Source organism: Rhinoraja longicauda, chromosome 7 (assembly GCF_053455715.1).
Source record: "Rhinoraja longicauda isolate Sanriku21f chromosome 7, sRhiLon1.1, whole genome shotgun sequence".
Taxonomy (NCBI): Eukaryota; Metazoa; Chordata; class Chondrichthyes; order Rajiformes; family Arhynchobatidae; genus Rhinoraja; species Rhinoraja longicauda.
Window position 1 is genome coordinate 66,949,978 of NC_135959.1, and position 18,580 is coordinate 66,968,557.

Consider the following 18,580-nt stretch of genomic DNA (forward strand, 5'->3'; position numbering starts at 1 on the left):
ATATAGCTGTTGTAGACTTCAATACAAATGGTCACAAATTAAGTCATTTACACAAATATTGTTGGTCATAATTTTCTCATCAGATAATTGAATCCAATTTAAATTTCATTCCCATATTCTGGGTGAAACTTGAAACAGGGCCAGTTAATCACCTATTTCAAACAAAAACAGAAAATCCATGAAGCACTCTGGTGAAGCAGCAACCACGGCGAGAGAAACAAAGTCCGTTCTGCTAAAGATCCCACCACAGCTGGAAAAGTCAGATAAAAAGCCTGTTAAATTACAAAATATCTCTGCAATTTAACATGCTCATTTTCTCATTTTTCCCGTTCTGCTGGAGAATCCTCAACCCGAACATGGATTTTTTCAGTCTGAAGAAGGGTCTCGACCCGAAATGTCACCTATTGCTTAGCTCCAGAAGATGCTGTCTGACCCGCTGAGTTACTCCAGCTTTTTTGTGTCTATCTATTGAATTTTTCTCTCTCCACTAATGCTGCTTCATCTGTTGAGAGCTTCCAGAGATTTTTTTGCAATTCCAGCATCTACATATTTTGCTCCAAGACCTTTCAAGGTCTAGGTTTCAAGGTCAGTTTATTGTCACACGTACCAATTAAGGTACAGTGAAATTCTTATGTTGCTTTAATTTTCTATCCAATATTCATCTGATTGCCCAGTTCAATAAAATTCATTTGGTATCAGAAGAGACACATTTAAGGAAGAAAAGCGACTTCATGATTTTCAAAACCTAATTAGGTTTGGTAATGTTCATTGCTGCTGCTTTTCAATGTATATAACTTCAATCAATAGTTTCGGAACCGAAGGCAACCTGAAACGACAAAGAGCAGTGTTATACATTGTTCAAAAGTAAAATGAATTGGTGTTTTCTTTAAAATACTTCGATAGAAGAATCTTGAACATTTATAGATGCTTTTAAAGAAATGTGAATCTCCTTTACTTCCCAATTGTATAATGGTTCCAATATTTGGCAAAAAATTCTGTCCTCAACATATTCACAAAATTTTGCACAGAAATCCTAGTATTATCTCGGCCTGATGTAGGGGGTGATCATTTAGATCCCCTTACTTATATTTATATCCCCATTTTATATTTTCATTTACCCAATTTTACCCCCAGACTATTTTGACAAAGTTATCTTAATAATCAATCTGCAATTTTTTTTTTAAAGCACTTCAAGAGTGATTGAGATCTTCAAGGTTATCTCATCATTGAAGCCAAATGCAATAACGAAGCAGGTTGCAGCATCATACCGTATTTATTTTCTGATTGCTTGGTCAGCCAAAGAAAGAAGCAATAGTTGAATTGGATTGTTGCAGTTCTTTGTTCCTGGAGTTTGAGGCCCTGCATTTTGTTGTTATAAAATGAAGCATTGGGATCAATCATAGATCCAATTGTGCAAGTTTAAGCATTTTGTACAAAACAATGTGCAAGTTTGCAAAGAGAATACTATCTTCAACTACATTGTGTAGCTTAGTTCTGTAAACAATATATTAATTGATTGCTAATCAGATTGGAGCTCAGTAACATAAATCCTTCAGACAAAATACATTTTAAAGTAAGATGTTGGTAACCTCATTGATGTGCCCTGATCAGTTGTCATCTGTCCAGTCTCAATTACAGATCTAAATCATTGATTTCTTCAATGATGTACATGAAGCAATTTTGTTTAATGGGATGTCAACCTCTGCAACGCAGAAATTTTTCCGTCTGTGCTTCCTTTTTCTGAGCGAAACGTAACCCACCAAACCAAATACCAAAATCAGAAGGCCAAAGCATAAACCAGATAGTGCTATCAACGCAGTCTGGCAGGGGAATACGTTGACTTCTGTTTGAAAAGGGTCAGTCCTGGTCTCTGGGAGGCTTTCCTCAATCCTGATGTCGGGCTCCTTCCTCAACAGGTTTTCTATGTAACTCTCATTGCTCAATGTTTCATTGACAAAGAGGTTGACTATGACTGTGGAGTGAAGTGGCTCTGGGTAACCGTGATCGCTGACTTTGACCAGCAGTCTATACAGTCCATAGTCATTCTTCACCAAAGTCCCGATTAAGGTGATGTTACCCGTCCCTGTGTCAATGACAAAGGTCTCTGGACTGGGTCCTCTGTGGCCAATGATGCTGTAAGCAATGACAGCATTCATCCCCGTGTCTCTGTCAACCGCATACACTTCGGTGATGGAAGAACCAGGAGCCGTGGATGGGGCCACCAGAAGAAAAGAGAGGTTGGACTGAGGGAACAGGACCAACGGTGGGTTATCATTGACATCCGTCAGGAGAACAGTCACCTTCGCTACAGTGGACAGAGCAGGCTCCCCGCCGTCTGTGGCTTGGACCCAGATAACGTAGGAGCTCTGCTGCTCCCGGTCCAGGAGGGCTTTGGCCATGAGGTTCCCCCTGCCCGTGTCGATGACAAATTGGTCACTGCCGTTGAGGATGGACAGAGCCACCCAGCCGTTGTTTCCAGCGTCGGCGTCCATCACGCCGATCACGCCAATCTCGCTGAAACTCGGGTGGTCTTCGGGGACAAAGAAGTTGAAGTCCTTGTTGATGAACCTGGGGCTGTTGTCGTTGGTGTCGAGCACGGTGAGGAGGACGGTGGCCGTCGATTCCCGGGCCGGAGTCCCGCCATCGATAGCCCTGACCACGATGCGATACATCTCCTGCTGTTCACGGTCCAGGGGCGCCGCCAGCGAGAGCACCCCGCTGTACTTGTCCAGCACGAAGGGCAGCGCCCCGGGGAGCAGCAGGGCGAAGCTGACACTGCCCATCCGCCCGCTGTCCGCGTCGCTGGCCTGCACTCTGGCCAGGAAACTACCGGCCGGCATGTTCTCCTCGATGGCCACGTCCAGCAAGGGCTGCAGGAAGACGGGCGAGTTGTCGTTCTCGTCCAGCAGGCGGATCCGCAGGTGGGTCCGGAGGGCGAGGCCGTCGGCGCTCTCGGCCACCACGGTCAGCTCGTACTCGGCCGTCAGCTCGTAGTCCAGCTCCTGCGAGGTCTCCAGCAGGTACTCGTCTCTGAAGGCGCGGTAGGGCGCCAGGCGGAACGGCCCCGGGCCCTGCAGGTAGCAGCGCGGTGGGGGGCGGCGCTGCTGCTGCTGCTCCCCCTGCTGCCCCTGCTGCCCCTGCTGCTGATGATGCTGATCCCCCTGCTGCTGCCCCTGCTGCCCCTGCTGATGCTGATGCTGATGCTGATCCCCCTGCTGATCCCCCTGCTGCTGCCCCTGCTGCTGCTGCTGCTGCTGCTGATGCTGATCCCCCTGCTGATCCCCCTGCTGATCCTGCCCGGGGTCGCTGACGGTGAACAGTGCGATGGGGGTGCGGGCGGGCTCACTCTCCTTCAGGTACACCACGCCGTCCGACTGCAGGGCGATGTAGCGAGGGCTGACCCGCGGCGGCGCCGGCTGCAGAGGCTGGATGGCCAGGCGCACTGTGGCGGTGACCGGGCTACAGCCGGTGCCGGTGGCCAACACAGTCAGGCGGTGCAGCATGGCCGTGCCGCCCACGATGGGGACGGCCAGACGGATCACCCCCGAGCTGCTGTCCAGGCTGAAGAGGCGCGCCGAGCTGGCGGGCACCCGGTCGCTGTACGAGTACACGATGCGGGCGTTGTAGCCCAGGTCGGGGTCGGTGGCGACCATCCGGGCGAGTGGGCTACCCACCGTGGCGTTGGGGCGCACCGTCACGTTGAGGCTGGACTGGGTGTAACGCGGACAGTTGTCGTTGACATCGGTCACGGTCACGGTCAGTCTGGCGGTGCCCGTGAGGCTGGGAGAGCCGCCGTCCTCAGCCACTAACACCATCTGGTACAAGTCCTGGGCTTCCCGGTCAAGCGGTGCCTGCAGGACCAGCCAGGGCACCGGGGAGCCCCCTGCCCCGGCCCCTGCCCCGGCCCCAGCTCCAGCCCCAGCTCCAGCCCCAGCCCCAGCCCGCTCCATGACCAGCGTGAAGCCGGCGTGCTCTCCCCACAGCCGGTAGCTCTGCACCCCGTGGATGCCCGGGTCACCGTCCTCTGCCGGCGGCTCCAGAGAGTAGCGGGAGCCCGGCTCCGCGTTCTCCGCCACCGACACGCCGATGCTGGCGGCTGGGAAGCGCGGAGGGTTGTCGTTGATGTCCTCCACCAAGATGCTGATCTTCAGCAGCCTGAAGAGGCTGGCGGGCAGCAGGATGACATCGAGGAAGAGCCAGCACTCCCTCTCCGGCTGGTCGGGGCACAGTCTCTCACGGTCCAGCAGCGAGTCCGAGGTCAGCAACTCCCCCGTGTCCCGGTCCAGATCCACGAAGCGCCCGTCCGCCGGTGTCGACGCCAAGTTGTAGGTGATGCCGGAGTCTGGCGAGCCTTCCAGCTTCAGGTCGGTGGCCAGGTTCCCGATGAAGGTCCTGCTCGGGGACTCTTCCTTCACTCTGTACACCAGGTCAGACGCCAGGCTGATGCCAGCGAGTAGCAATCCCACGACAAAACAACGCCGGAACGTCTCCTGCAGGAAAACACAAAGTAAGTCGTTCAAAAAGTAAACGAAACGGACGATCAACATGAACAGCGACCCTCCCGCTCACTCTGTGCAGCGGTGCACGGACTAGGGTTAGTTCTGAACTTTGTGCTGTAGTTGGGCTGATTGACTGCGAGCGGTCATGCAGTTAGTTCCTCCAACACTTTCATGTTTCGGCTGCAGTAATGGTTTATCTGATCTTACCTGGACCTTGGTGTGGTGGACAGCCCGCCGGCCCAAGCCTCGATCCATGCTGAATGACTTTTCAAAGGGGGAAGGAGCCCTGGGATGAGGAGCACTTCGCTGTCGTGCTGGACGTGCTCACTGGCACTGTGCTCTCCTCCCCGGCTTCTCATTCTCACTCTGCATTAGTGAATGGGAAATCGATGCCGCCCGTCACTCGCCGCCACGCCTATTCTTCCCTACAAACATTTCTCACATCAATCGGCGGGCTTTTCACTTGTCTGTCGGACTGAAGGGCGCAGTACAGCCCTCTTTACAGGGTGTAATGTTAAGGTACGCCACGGCAGTATCTGACGTTATATCACACATCCTGTATGTCATCCCCTACATGTCGGTGAGGTTTTGAGTCTTTGCCAAATATTCAGTGACGGCGTGGCCAATCTGTTAAAAGTCATGCGTCACGAGGTCTGATTTGTCGTAAGAACAGAATGAAGTTTTTACTTCAATAAAGTTCTTCTTCACAGTGAATGTCAGGGCCGTGAGGAATGGTGTAGAGCAGAGTGATCTAGTTGTGCAGGTACATAGTTCCTTGTGGGTAGAAAGGGTGGTCAAGAAGGTACATTGGCCTTCAGTCAGGGTATCCCGTATAGGAGTTGGGGTGTAATGTTACTGTTGTACAAGTCGTTGGTGAGGCCACATTTGGAGTATTGTGTTCAGGTTTGGTCACCCTGCGTTGGAAAGATATAATTAAGCTTGAAAGAGTGCAGAGAAGATTTACGAGGATGTTGCCAGTACTTGAGGGCCTGAGCTATAGGGAGAAGCTATAGCGACATATATATTGAGATTTAATAGGATCTAAGGGGCAACGTTTTCACACAGAGGATGGTGGGAATATGGAATGAGCTGCCAGAGGAGGTGGTTGAAGCAGGTACTATGATATTTAAAAGACATTTGGACGGATACCTGGATAGGAAAGGTCTAGATGGATATGTGCCAAAGGCAGAAAGGTGAGATTAGTGTACATGGGACATCTTGGTTGGCATAGTCAAGTCGGGACAAAGGGCCTGTTTGCAAGCTGAATAACCCTATGACATAGTTACGATTTGCAGGCACATTACACGTGACAACAATAAACATGCAATAAATTATCAGTTATTCCAAGCAAACCAGACCATGATAGTGCAAAATCCAAAGTATGTGCAGAAACCATTGTAATATAAACTCCATAGTGATACGGTGCAGAGGTATCATTGTGCGTAGGTTTGTGCAAGTTAGTTCAGTAAGCTGACGGTTGATGAGCAGAAGCTGTTCTTGAACCTGATGTAACAGGTCTCAAGATATTCTCCGGTGATATCCACAAACAGCATTGTGTATATTTATTTACTTTGACAATACTTCATTAGCCATGTAGACGGATTATTTTAAGACAATGGAAAGTTAATCTGCACACCTCAAGGTTCAATTGTAATCTAATGCAGCTAAAATAACATTTCCTTGTACACATGAATGACTCCCAAGGATTACACAGGTGAACAGGCAGTGTTATGGAACAAAAATAAAACCCAGTATATGTCAATGGAAAATTGTAGTTGCTGGAGAACAAACTTTCAGTTAGCCCTCAATACCTTCCAATTATTGACTAAAAGAGAGACAATGGTGAAAGTTATCAAGAAGCTCACAGGGACATTCTGGCGAAGCGATATTCCTGCCCTTCGTAGATCACTTGACTCACAACAGTCAAGTGTTATCTCTATCTGATAGTAAAGATACTAAAGATGGGGCGGTTCACATGGTTACTGCCTTACAGCGTCAGAGACCCGGCTTCAATCCTGACTATGGTTGCAGTCTGTACACAGTTTGTACATTCTCCCTGTGACCGTATGAACTCTATTGGTTTTCTTCAGGTGCTCCAATTTCCTCTCAGATTCCAAAGACTGGTTTGTAGGTTAATTGGCTTTGGTAAATTGTAAATTGGCCCTAGTGTGTAAGATAGTACTGGTGTATGGGGAGATCGTTGGTCGGTGTGGAGTCGGTGGGCCAAAAGGCATGTTTCCACGCTGCATCGCTAAAGTCTAAGGTCTGAATCCAGCATATCAACACACAGGTGAGTGGCATTATCTGAGTCATAACTGACTCGTGAAAATCCTCATTACCTCAGTGACCACTAACTTTATAAAATATTATTCCTTGTGGGGGTGTGAAAAATTCTGGCCAAGAATCTTCTTTCTATAAAGATATCACCAATCAATCAACATGCAAACATAAATAAACACTTTTGATTAGCATGAGGTCTGACCTGTAGCATGACCTGACAACAAAATACTTGCCTTGATTTTGTGAAAACAAGAAACTGTACTGATTTATTGAACAGACCCACCAAACGTTATACATGAGGATAAAGTCAGTTAGTCAGAATTTTGTTCTGAACTTGCATAATGTGAAGTGATCAAAGATATCCATGTACTTGACCCAGTTTGAAAACTTACTATCAAATCTCAAAATCTCAATTTATAATAACATGCCAAAGGATACCAAAGTGGATGGAAAAACTCGGTGATAGAGTTAGTGTGTAGGGAGCACCCTGAAAGAAAAGGAGATCTAAGGTAACAAGGAAACATAAGTGAATTCTAGACCACTTGATACAGAGATCAGAAGGCACACCACCGACACGAGAGTGATAGAAAACTGGTGTGCAGGGAAAAATAGAGAGGCCAGAATTGGATGATCACTCATCTCAACTTTATGTAGGGCTAGGATACAAAGATAGAGGTCAGGGAATCTGTGGAGCAATTTGAAAACAAGGACGAGCAATTCAGTCATTTTTGAAATGGGAACAAATAGAGGTTGACAGGCACTGAAATGATTGGAGAGTGTGAATTGGAAATAGACTGCCATTCCTTCTTCGTTCTTGAGTCTAACTCTTGAAACTACCTACTGAGCAGCATTGCGAAATCTAAGTGTTACAAAACATATTTCGACAAGGCAGCTCACCATCACTTTCTCAAGGGCAACTAAGGATGGACAATCAATGTTGACCTGCAGTGATGCCCAGATTCTGACAAATGAAAAGTCCACATTCAGATGCGATTGGCAGTGTTTTAAAGAGGCTGACCAGGTAATGGAATGGACAGATATGATAGTGGCTTCTAGGAGGCTTTTAGTTGGCACATGGTTATGCAGGGATTGGGGGGGATATGGATCACACGAAGGCAGAGGAGATTTGTCTGCATTGGCATCATGTTTAGCACAGACATTGTGAGTGAAGTGGCCTGTTACTGTGCTGTACTCTTCTATGTTCTAAACTACACTGGAATATACAAACTACTGCACATAGGGAGTAGGCAGAGAGTGCAGGAATTTTCTGTGCATATAGGTACCAATGGCATAGATAAGAAATGAGATGAGGTCCTGTCGAGTGACGATATGGAGCTGGGAAAGAGGTTACAACACTGGAGCTCAAGGGATTACTTCCCTTTCCATTTGCAAGTGAGGGCAAGAATGGAAGGATAGGCAGACGGATTCCCAGCTGAGGAGCTGGTGCAGGGGACAGGGGTTCAGATGTTTCGATCATTGGGATCTCTTTTGGGGCAGACGTGACATGTGTACGAGGGTTGGGTTGTATCTGGAGTGGGACCAATAGCTGAGAGATTTTTACTAGTGCTACTCCAGTGGGTTTAAACTAGATTTGCAGGGGAAGGGCTCAGAGAAGAGAGGAGACAGATAAGTTGGGAGCGTATACTGTAGTCAAAGACAGCAAGATTAGCAGATAGGACCAAAGAGAGGGGTGGACGGTAGTTTAAACGGTATCAATTTCAATGCTAGAGGCTTAACAGGTAAGGTGGGCAAATTTAAGGTGTAGGTTGGCTCGAGGGACTGGAATATTAAAGCCATAACAGAAACATGGCTGAGAGAAGGACAGGACTGAGTTTCAGCTCAGTGTTCCAGGTAATAGATGCTGCAGGAGTTGCAGGCAGTTGAGGAGGGGGTGGCGCCTTTTTAATCAGGGGGAACATACCTACAGTGCTCAGAGAGGATATTCTTGGGGGATGGCCCAGTGAGGCTGTATGGTACAACTGAGAAACAGGAATGGAATGATTACTTTGATGGGATTGTACCAATGGTTCTCAAATAGTCAGCATGGATTAGAGGACCAGATGTGTAGGCAGGTTGCAGATAGTAAAGATAATATGACAGTATTAGAGGGAGATTTCTACTTCTCTAAAATGTATTGGGTCTCCCATAGTATAAAGGATTTGTTTGGGGTGAAATTCGTCAAATGTGCACAAGACAGCTTCCTCAATTGATATGTCGAGGCCCCTACTAGAGCAAGTTCAACATTGGACCTTTTGGGAAAGAAAGTATAATAAGTGACTGAGCATCAGTGGAAGAGCACTTTGGGACCGGTGACCATAATTTTATCAGATTTAAGGTAGTTATGGAGAAAGTTAGGATTTTCCCACAAGTTAAGTCCTAAATTGTAGCATGGGCGACTTTGGAGGTATTAGGTGGGAACTTACCAAGGTTGTTGGGGGAATGTATTTGCTGGAAAGGGGATGACTGGCAGGTGGGAGGCTTTCTCCTGGGATAGCAAGAATTCTTGTCAGGGTGGGAGACAATGCTGGCAAGTTTAGGGTATCCTAATTGACAAGAGTTGACAAGAGAGGTTGAGATCCTCGTCAGGGATAAGAAGGATGCATACATCAGGTTTAGGTAGCCCTTCAGTGAGTATAAGGCAATCAGGAGGACAAAAAGAGGACATGAAATGGAACTGGTAGAAAAGGTAAAGGAAAATCCAAGGAGATTATACATGTATATTAAGAGTAAAAGGGTGACAAGGGAATGAATAGGTCCCTTAAAGATCAACATGACCATATTTGTGTAGAGCCATGGGAGCTAGGGATATTAAAGGAGATATTAAATGGATATAGTACTTTCACTGAAGCGACAATCATGAAAGCTCAGAAATGAAGACATAGTTGTCACGTCTTCGATGATGTATAAATTGCAAAAGAGTACGAGCAGTTTTAAAATTCATTAACGTGGATAGATCCCAGGGCCTGGCCAGCTCCATCCTAGGACCTTGTGGGAGGCCAGGAAAGAAATTGTGGAGGCCTTTGCAGAGATATTGGTATCATTGATAGCCACAGGTGAAGTTCAACAGACTGGAGGGTGGCTAATGTACCGTTATTTAAGAAAGGCAATAAGGACACGCAAGTGAACTGCTGGCTTTAGAAAGGCCTTTACCAAGATCCTGCATGGCCAGCTAGTCTGAAAGGTTAGATCATATGAAATCAAAGGTAAGCTAGCCAATTGGATTGAACATTGACTTGGACGAGGGAGTCAAAGGGCAGTTGTGGGGGGTTGTTTTTCTGATTTGAGGTCTGTGACCTAGTGGGGTGCCGCAAGGGTCGATGCTGGGTCACTTGCTGTTTGTTTTATGTTTAAATAATCTGGATAAATACTTAGGGACAATATATATAAACATATGGATAAACAAGGCCTGATTAGGAACAGTCAACATGGATTTGTGCCTGGAAGGTCATGTTTGACTAATCTTCTTGAATTTTTTGAAGAGGTTACCAGGGAAATTGATGAGGGCAAGGCTGTGGATGTTGTCTATATGGACTTCAGTAAGGCATTTGACAAAGTTCCACATGGAAGGTTGATTAAGAAGGTTAAATCGTTGGGTATTAATAGTGAAGTTGCAAGATGGATTCAACAATGGCTGAATGGGAGATACCAGAGGGTAATGGTTGACAACTGTATGTCAGGTTGGAGGCCAGTGTCTAGTGGAGTACCCCAAGGATCTGTGTTGGGTCCGCTGTTGTTTGTCATTTACATCAATGATCTGGATGATGGTGTGGCAAATTGGATTAGTAAGTATGCAGATGATACTAAGATAGGTGGTGTAGTTAATAATGAAGTAGATTTTCAAAGTCTACAGAGAGACTTGGGCCTTTTGGAAGGGTGGGCTGAAAGATGGCAGATGGAGTTTAATGCTGATAAGTGTGAGGTGCTGCATTTTGTTAGGACAAATCAAAATAGGACTTACAGGGTAAATGGTAGGGAATTGAGGAATGCAGTGGAACAGAGGGATCTGGGAATAACTGTGCATTGTTCCCTGAAGGTGGAATCTCATGTGGATAGGGTGGTGAAGAAGGCGTTTGGTATGCTTGCCTTTATAAATCAGAGCATCGAATATAGAAGTTGGGACGTAATGTTAAAATTGTACAAGGCATTGGTGAGGCAGTGTGCAGTTCTGGTCGCCAAATTATAGGAAGGATGTCAACAAAATAGAGAGAGTACAGAGGAGATTTACTAGAATGTTGCCTGGGTTTCAGCACTTAAGCTACAGAGAGAGATTGAACAGGTTGGGTCTTTATTCTTTGGAGCGCAGAAGGTTAAGGGGGGACTTGATAGAGGTTTTTAAATTTTTAAGAGGGACGGACAGAGTTGACGTGGGTAAGCTTTTCCCTTTGAGAGTGGGGAAGATTCAAACAAGAGGACATAACTTCAGAATTAAGGGACAAAAGTTTAGGGGTGGTGGCTGTGTGGAATGAGCTTCCGGTGGAAGTGGTGGACGCAGGCTCGATTTTATTATTTAAGAGTAAATTAGATAGGTATATGGATGGGAAGGGATTGGAGGGTTATGGTCTGAGAGCAGGTAGATGGGACTAGGTCGGAGAAAGTGTTCGGCATGGACTAGAAGGGCCAAACTGGCCTGTTTCCGTGCTGTAATTGTTATATGGTTATATGGTTATAACAGCATGGTTAATATTGTTAACACATTTGTGGTTTAGTGGACAGTGAGGAAGGTTATCTACATTTACAACAATATCTAGATAGTTGGGAAGACGATCCAAGGAACGACAAATATTTCATTTTGACAAATTTTTTTGCAAAAATGTTTTTTCCAAGTGCAAAGGAAACTAATATACTACTCCACGGAAACACCCATCCAAAAAAAGAATATGCATACAAGCAAATATCAAATCAAAATATTACAATTCTTATACAAGATACACTCAAACACTTGTGCGCCCGTTGATACCGGAAAGTGGCCAAAGTGTCCATGGACACTGCGTGTTCCCTCTCTGTGGACATCGTGGCATGGATGTCAGAGAGGCAGGGAGTCGGCCCGGGCAGGGAGTCTGTCTCGGCTGCCTGCTGCCATGACTAACGAATGGCCAGCTTGACCAGGCCCTGCAGCAAACTGACTAGCAGATCCCATGAAACATAGAAACATAGAAAATAGGTGCAGGAGGAGGCCATTTGGCCCTTCGAGCCAGCACCGCCATTCATTTTGACCATGGCTGATCATCTACAATCAGTAACCTGTGCCTGCCTTCTCCCCATATCCCTTGATTACACTAGCCCCTAGAGCTCTATCTAACTCTTTTTTAAATGTATCCAGTGAATTGGCCTCCACTGCCTGCTGTGGCAGAGAATTCCACAAATTCACAATTCTCTGGGTGAAAAAGTTTCTTCTCACCTCAGTTTTAAATGGCCTCTTTATTCTTGGACTGTGTCCCCTGGTTCTGGACTCAATTTATCCAGTGAATTGGCTTCCACTGCCTGCTATGGCAGAGAATTCCACAAATTCACAACTCTCTGGGTGAAAAAGTTTTTTCTCACCTCAGTTTTAAATGGCCTCCTCTTTGTTCTTAGACTGTGTCCCTTGGTTCTGAACTCCCCCAACATTGGGAACATATTTCCTGCATCATATCATATCATATCATATCATATACATACAGCGCGGAAACAGGCCTTTTCGGCCCACCAAGTCCGCACCGCCCAGTGATCCCCGCACATTAACACTATCCTACACCCACTAGGGACAATTTTTACATTTACCCAGCCAATCAACCTACATACCTGTACGTCTTTGGAGTGTGGGAGGAAACCGAAGATCTCGGAGAAAACCCACGCAGGTCACGGGGAGAACGTACAAACTCCTTACAGTGCAGCACCTGTAGTCAGGATCGAACCTGTGTCTCCGGCGCTGCATTCGCTGTAAAGCAGCAACTCTACCGCTGTGCTACCGTGCCGCCTTTTATCATTTTATATGTCTCTATAAGATCCCCTCTCATCCTTCTAAACTCCAGTGAATACAAGCCCAGCCTTTCCAATCTTTCCTCATATGACAGTCCCTCCATCCCAGGCATTAATCTCGTGAACCTACACTGCACTGCCTCAATAGAAAGGACGTCCTTCCTCAAATTATGAGACCAAAACTGCACACAATACTCCAGATGTGGTCTCACCAGGGCTCTATACAACTGCAGAAGGACTTCTTTGCTCCTGTACTCAAATCCTCTCGTTATGAAGGCCAACATGCCATTAGCCTTCTTCACTGCCTGCTGTACCTGCATGCTTACTTTCAGTGACTGGTGTACAAGGCCACCAAGGTCTCGTCGCACTTCCCCTATACCTAATCTGACACCATTGAGATAATAATCTGTCTCCTTATTTTTGCCGCCGAAGTGGATAACCTCACATTTATCTACATTATACTGCATCTGCCATGCATCTGCCCACTCATACAACCTGTCCAAGTCACCCTGCAACCTCGGATCAAGTGAACACTCGCAATCTTACTCACAGGTGGAGGATTCTAAAACAAGAGGGCATCGATGAGAAGGGAGAGATTTAAGGAAGGTGGGGGGAGGGGAGGGGGGGGGGTGGTGGCGGTAACTTTATCACTCAGAGGGTAGTCCATATCTGGAATGAGCTGCCAGGGAAAGCTATAGTAGCAGCAATTTATGACTTTTAATAGACATTCTGTCAGATTTATTGATAGGAAGGGTTTAGATGGCAATTGGGCAAATGCAAGCAAATGGGACTATGCCAGTTTGCCGGCTTGATCAACATGGCCAAAAGACCTATTTCTGTGCTGTCCAGGACGGAAGTGTATATTATTGTACAGGACCATGCTGTATATAACTCTATATAGGATGTTACAAACAAACGTAGCAATAGTTAATATTATAGATATGGTTAAAATACAAAAAGACACTTAAACCTTAAAGGGACAAATTAGGAGGATTTATTAAACCACATAAGGGCAGGTAAGGTGCAGAAACCATAGGAGGCTTTTCTGCCCATTGTGCTATGCTAGCACTATTAATCCCTGGTGCTCGGACATGGTTGAGCCATTCTTTAAATTCGGGTACTTTGATTTTCTTTTCAAAGTTGTTATTGAATCTGGTTCTGTCATCCTGTAATCCATATACTGAAGAACAACAAATTGCTGAGAAGGAATTCTCCATACAATGTTCCTAGCTCTTTTATCAATTTTCTGAAGAGTTCAAATGCAGCAGAAGAAAAGTAAAACATGCATTCAATGAGTATCTGCATGATCCCAGAATATTCCTAAGTAGATCAAAGCTGAAGAAGTACTTTGGAGTATTGCTGCTGGCACTGTGTTTCCACCTGGGTAACAAACGCAATTCTGATGCAAATTATCCCAGAATAGTGAATGTTTTGAGGTCTATTTTCTGAGATTCTGCTCAAGCTCTGCTCCGCTAAAGTAGTTCTTTAGTGGAATAACATAGAAGCAATGTGAACGGGTAATCGATGGTCGGCGTGGACTCGGTGGGCTGAAGGGCCTGATTCCATGCTGTGTCTTTCGATCGGGAGGAGGTATGTGGTGAGCACAACAGCTTTCGAAGCAGTTGGCCTGAGTTCGGTTCCCAGCCACCATAGTTAGCAAAAATTACATGAAATCCACTTCCCAAGAATATCAGAGATTTCGCTCACACCACAAATTATGCCCAATTTTTTTATTTATTTAAGAATGGTGAATTGAGGTAAAAAGGATTTCATAGCCAATTATTATTCTCCGTGAGCTTGTCTTTGAATCAGGAATGAAATTCCGTCGCTCACTATTTTTTCTATGTTCTATCAGATGGGTTACCTTGTCATCATGTTGAGATATTGTGGGCCGAAGGGCCTGTACTTTTCTGTGTTTTACGTTCTATGCATTTTACTAAAGATAAAATCAGTCATGAACCAACACAACTGGGCAGCATTTTCAAAAGTCATTGTGTTTTTAGAAATATTCCTTGGTGTGTTTAATGATGGTAACTCGGCGAAGTTGTTTGATACAGCTAAAAATAGGGATTCTAAAAGACTGGTCTTAAAACTCCAGTGTATGATGCAATGCCTGTAGATAATCTATTGACGATGTTTTTGTACGAGTTGCCAAATGACTCCTCTGTGAATAAGGCATGCCGATGCATATCTGAATGTTGGTTCTCCAAATTCTCTCAAAGGCCAAGGTTTTTCTTATTAGGCTATTTTCAGGTATTGTGGATGACTTGCCTCCTCTCCAGTTTTGTGGTTCTGAGGTGACTGATGAGGATGATGTAGAAATCGCAAATCCTTCCACAGATGGGGTAGGAAAGGCCTGGTGAGGGCATTGAAGTTGGTTCGATTTTCCTTTGGCGGGGCGGGTTTTGAAGAGAAAATATTGGAAATATCTTCCAGGTGTCTTCATGTGCCTATTGTTGATAGTCAGTGGCTCAGAAACAGGTAAGAGAGCAAGGACCACTGGTACCTAATGGACAATGCCTTTGTGCCAGGTCTGAGGTCGTTATCAGTGTAGTTTTGAGCTGTTGCGTTCCTTATGCCATTCCTGTGTGGTCCTGATGCATGGATCCAATGTTCTCAATATCATCCAGAATGCTTCCCTTCACTTTGAGTGGTTTTGTGTCAGGAATTCCCAGGAGGGATTTTTTTTAAAGAGCCTTTGATCATGTCATTGAATATTGTCTTCTGTCCACTGACTCTGCAAAATCCTCCAAATTCACAGGAAAGATGATCAAACTGACTTTAATTTTTTTTCCTCCTAGGCCATCATCCCCAACATAGAGGAATTATAAATAATTCTGGAACACCAGCTAAGCACTTCTGAAACACCCAAAATCCAGATGGATGTTAGCTGATGTACTAGACAACATTGATGAAGCCAAGGTGAAAGCCTGTTGTTCCAAAATGTCTAGATGCCTGGCAAAGCATGACTATTTAGGTCCTCATGTTGATTTAGGTCCTCAACTTTGGTCCTCATGTTGATAAACGGCAATAAAAGTTTCCAAAGGTAATGGAAAGAATGGAGGAAAGACTAAGTGCTGAGAGATCTCTTATACCTGCATTAAGGAGGCAATTAAACACACCTAAGCAATTACAAATGCCTGTGAAGCCATGTGTCCCAAACATTATGGTGCCCTGAAATGGGGGGACTATGTATAAACACAGCTGTAATTTCTACATGATGAAACCAAAATGTATACAAATGGCCTTTAATAAAATCTGACAATGTGCACTTTAACCACATGTGATTTTTTTCTGTACAAATCTCAAATTATGGAGCACGGAGGCAAATAAATAAATGATGAGTCTTTGTCCCAAACATTATGAAGGGCACTGTAAATGATGACCTTTATATGTATTTGTACTAGACAAGGCTGCTTAGTATCAGAAACCTTCGTCATGTTGAATGGTTGCTTAGACAGTCAATGTCAATGCCCTGTTAAGATGTTAACAATTTGTTAAACAAGCCCTTTATTTCTTTGGTCATTCAAAGTTTTGAGTATGTCAAAAATCTTAATCAGCATCTCACAGCAATTTTTGATGCTTTCACCACTCTCAGAACAGAGGCAGCACTGAGTCTACTTTCATTGCTTTCATTATCTTTCAGACAGATTGTACTTTAAATTTGTGTTATTTGATCTTACAAATAGCGTCTACTTCAATGCTGCATTAAATGAAGAATTTATGCGTCAACATGCATGTGAGGTTCAGCGTCAGCTGATAAATTATTAGTTATTTTCCAAATGAACTGATTATCCAGTTAGTTTTTAAACTTTGCATTCATCCTTCCAGGGACTCTGTTTTCTCCACCTAATGGAACGGGTACGTCATTGGCATTGGTGCACATTTTCCAATTGGAGCATCTCAAGAAGCGGTGAAAATCCATCTCCATGGCGATACCCTATGATGAAGGGCAATCCCTGGCTAATTAATGGTGGGATTGGGGAGGAGGGCATGTGATATGGGGCATTTGCTGCTCTTGGAGAGTGCTTCTTCTAAAAAAAAAACAACATGCACTTACTCGGCTCCTTCTGAACTTGAATGTATCTGAAAGGGAGTCCCAAAGTACTTCAGAGTTAATGAAGTTAAAGCTGGAAAGGGTGCAGAGAAGATTTACGAGGATGTTGCCAGCACTCGAGAGCCTGAGCTATGGGGAGAGGTTGAGCAGGCTAGGATTCTAATCTTTGGAGTGCAGGAGGATGAGGGATGATCTTATAGAGGTGTATGAAATCATGAGAGGAATAGATCGGACAGACGTACAGAGTCTCTTGCCCAGAGTAGAGAACCAGAGGACATGTTTAAAATGTGGGGGGGGAAAGATTTAATAAAAATCTGAAGGATAACTTTTTCACTCAGAGGGTGATGTGAGTATGGAACGAGCTGCCAGAGGAGATAGTTGAGGCAGGTACTATCACAACGTTTAAGAAACATTTAGAGTGGTACGTGGATAGGATAGGTTTGGAGGGATATGGGCCAAATGCAGGTAGGTGGAACTAGTGTAGATGAGACATGTTGGCTGGTGTGGGCAAGTTGGGCTTAAGGGCCTGTTTCCACGCTGCATGACTCTATGACTGTACTTTAACGTGTGACCATTGTTCGAATGTGGGAATCACAGCAGATAATTTGCTTGAAGGCCGCAAAGAGCGAAAATTGACCAGATCATCTATTATTGAATGGTATACTAAATCATCACTAAATAAGTGGCAATCTCTGATATATTTGAAAAATAATTAGATGTGTAAATTAGGGTTCTAATGTTATTTGGGGATCATGCAAAAATAAGTTGGTCTTAAAGTATTTTTAAGTTCTCCAGTTTCTAACCAAATCTTGAGCTACAGAGCCAGAACACCAGGAGTGCACATGAAATTCCACATGAATCACTCTTGTCTGACCCTTTAGTTCACACTACATCCCCCTCTCAGGATTATCTGAGGGAAACAAGCAGCAGGCTGGCATCAAACTCTTCATGAGGTAAGCCTTTAGAAGTGCAAATGGTGTGCTGATAATGCACTATTGATGAGCGCATTGTTCCATACACTGCTGGATTCATGTGCACAGTGATGTTGCCACCCAGGATTCAGTCACAGTCTTGTGGTTCAGCCTCTGATGATTGTTAGGATAAGGGACTGAGTTGGAATAATAGGAAACCTTATCTTCCTAATACTTAGTTGGAAGAAATCTATCTCATCCAGTACTACTTATTTACCAGTGAACCTTCTAATGTAGACACAAAATGTTGGAGTAACTCAGCGGGACAGGCAGCATCTCTGGATAGAACGAATGGGTGATATTTCAGGTTGAGAACCTTGTTCAGACTCCAGACTACTTGATCTTACAAATAGTCCTTAAAAAATTGATTTTATAATAAAATAATAACTAACTAAGGCTAAAAGTGCCTCAAATATCCAAAAAGGACTGGACAAGCTAGATGCAGGAAAAATATTCTCAATGTTGGGGGAATCAGGGGCCACAGTCTAAGAATAAAGGGGAGGCCATTTAAAACTGAGGTGAGAAGAAACTTTTTCACCCAGAGTTGTGAATTTGTGGAATTCTCTGTCACAGAAGGCAGTGGAGGCCAATTCACTGGATGAATTGAAAAGAGAGTTAGAAAGAGCTCTAGGGGCTGGTGGAATCAAGGGATATGGGGAGAAGGCAGGCACAGGTTACTGTTTGTGGATGATCAGCCATGATCACAATGAATGGCGGTGCTGGCTCGAAGGGCCTAATGGCCTCCTCCTGCACCTATTTTCTGTTTTTATGTTCCTAAGTGGATCTGCAATAATGTAAACAGTTGTTGCTCTGAT

The 18,580-nt window shown here is 45.0% G+C and overlaps 1 protein-coding gene and 1 long non-coding RNA gene across 2 annotated transcripts in view; one reads left to right on the plus strand and one right to left on the minus strand.

The window, feature by feature from the left end:
- pcdh20 (protocadherin 20) lies at positions 1-4,774 on the minus strand. The gene is made up of 4 exons (XM_078403148.1): positions 4,707-4,774; positions 3,299-4,490; positions 1,269-3,103; positions 1-826 (listed from the first exon to the last, which is right to left on the minus strand). The coding sequence occupies exons 1-3, from the start codon at positions 4,752-4,754 to the stop codon at positions 1,641-1,643; spliced, it is 2,703 nt and encodes a 900-aa protein (XP_078259274.1). The 5' UTR covers positions 4,755-4,774; the 3' UTR covers positions 1-826; positions 1,269-1,640.
- Positions 2,899-18,580, plus strand: part of LOC144595585 (uncharacterized) — a 26,489-nt gene continuing 10,807 nt past the window's right edge. The window contains exons 1-2 of the long non-coding RNA XR_013547512.1: positions 2,899-3,020; positions 15,539-15,659. This is a non-coding gene — a long non-coding RNA (uncharacterized LOC144595585). The remainder of the gene's footprint in view (positions 3,021-15,538; positions 15,660-18,580) is intronic.

Coding starts and splice junctions, on each gene's coding strand:
- pcdh20 (XM_078403148.1), bottom strand. CDS start 4,754: ATGGATCGAGGCTTGGGCCGGCGGGCTGTCCACCACACCAAGGTCCAG. Junction 4,491..4,706: donor TCCACCACACCAAGGTCCAG/GTAAGATCAGAT, acceptor GTTTTCCTGCAG/GAGACGTTCCGGCGTTGTTT. Junction 3,104..3,298: donor GTTCACCGTCAGCGACCCCG/GGCAGGATCAGC, acceptor AGCAGCAGCAGC/AGCGCCGCCCCCCACCGCGC.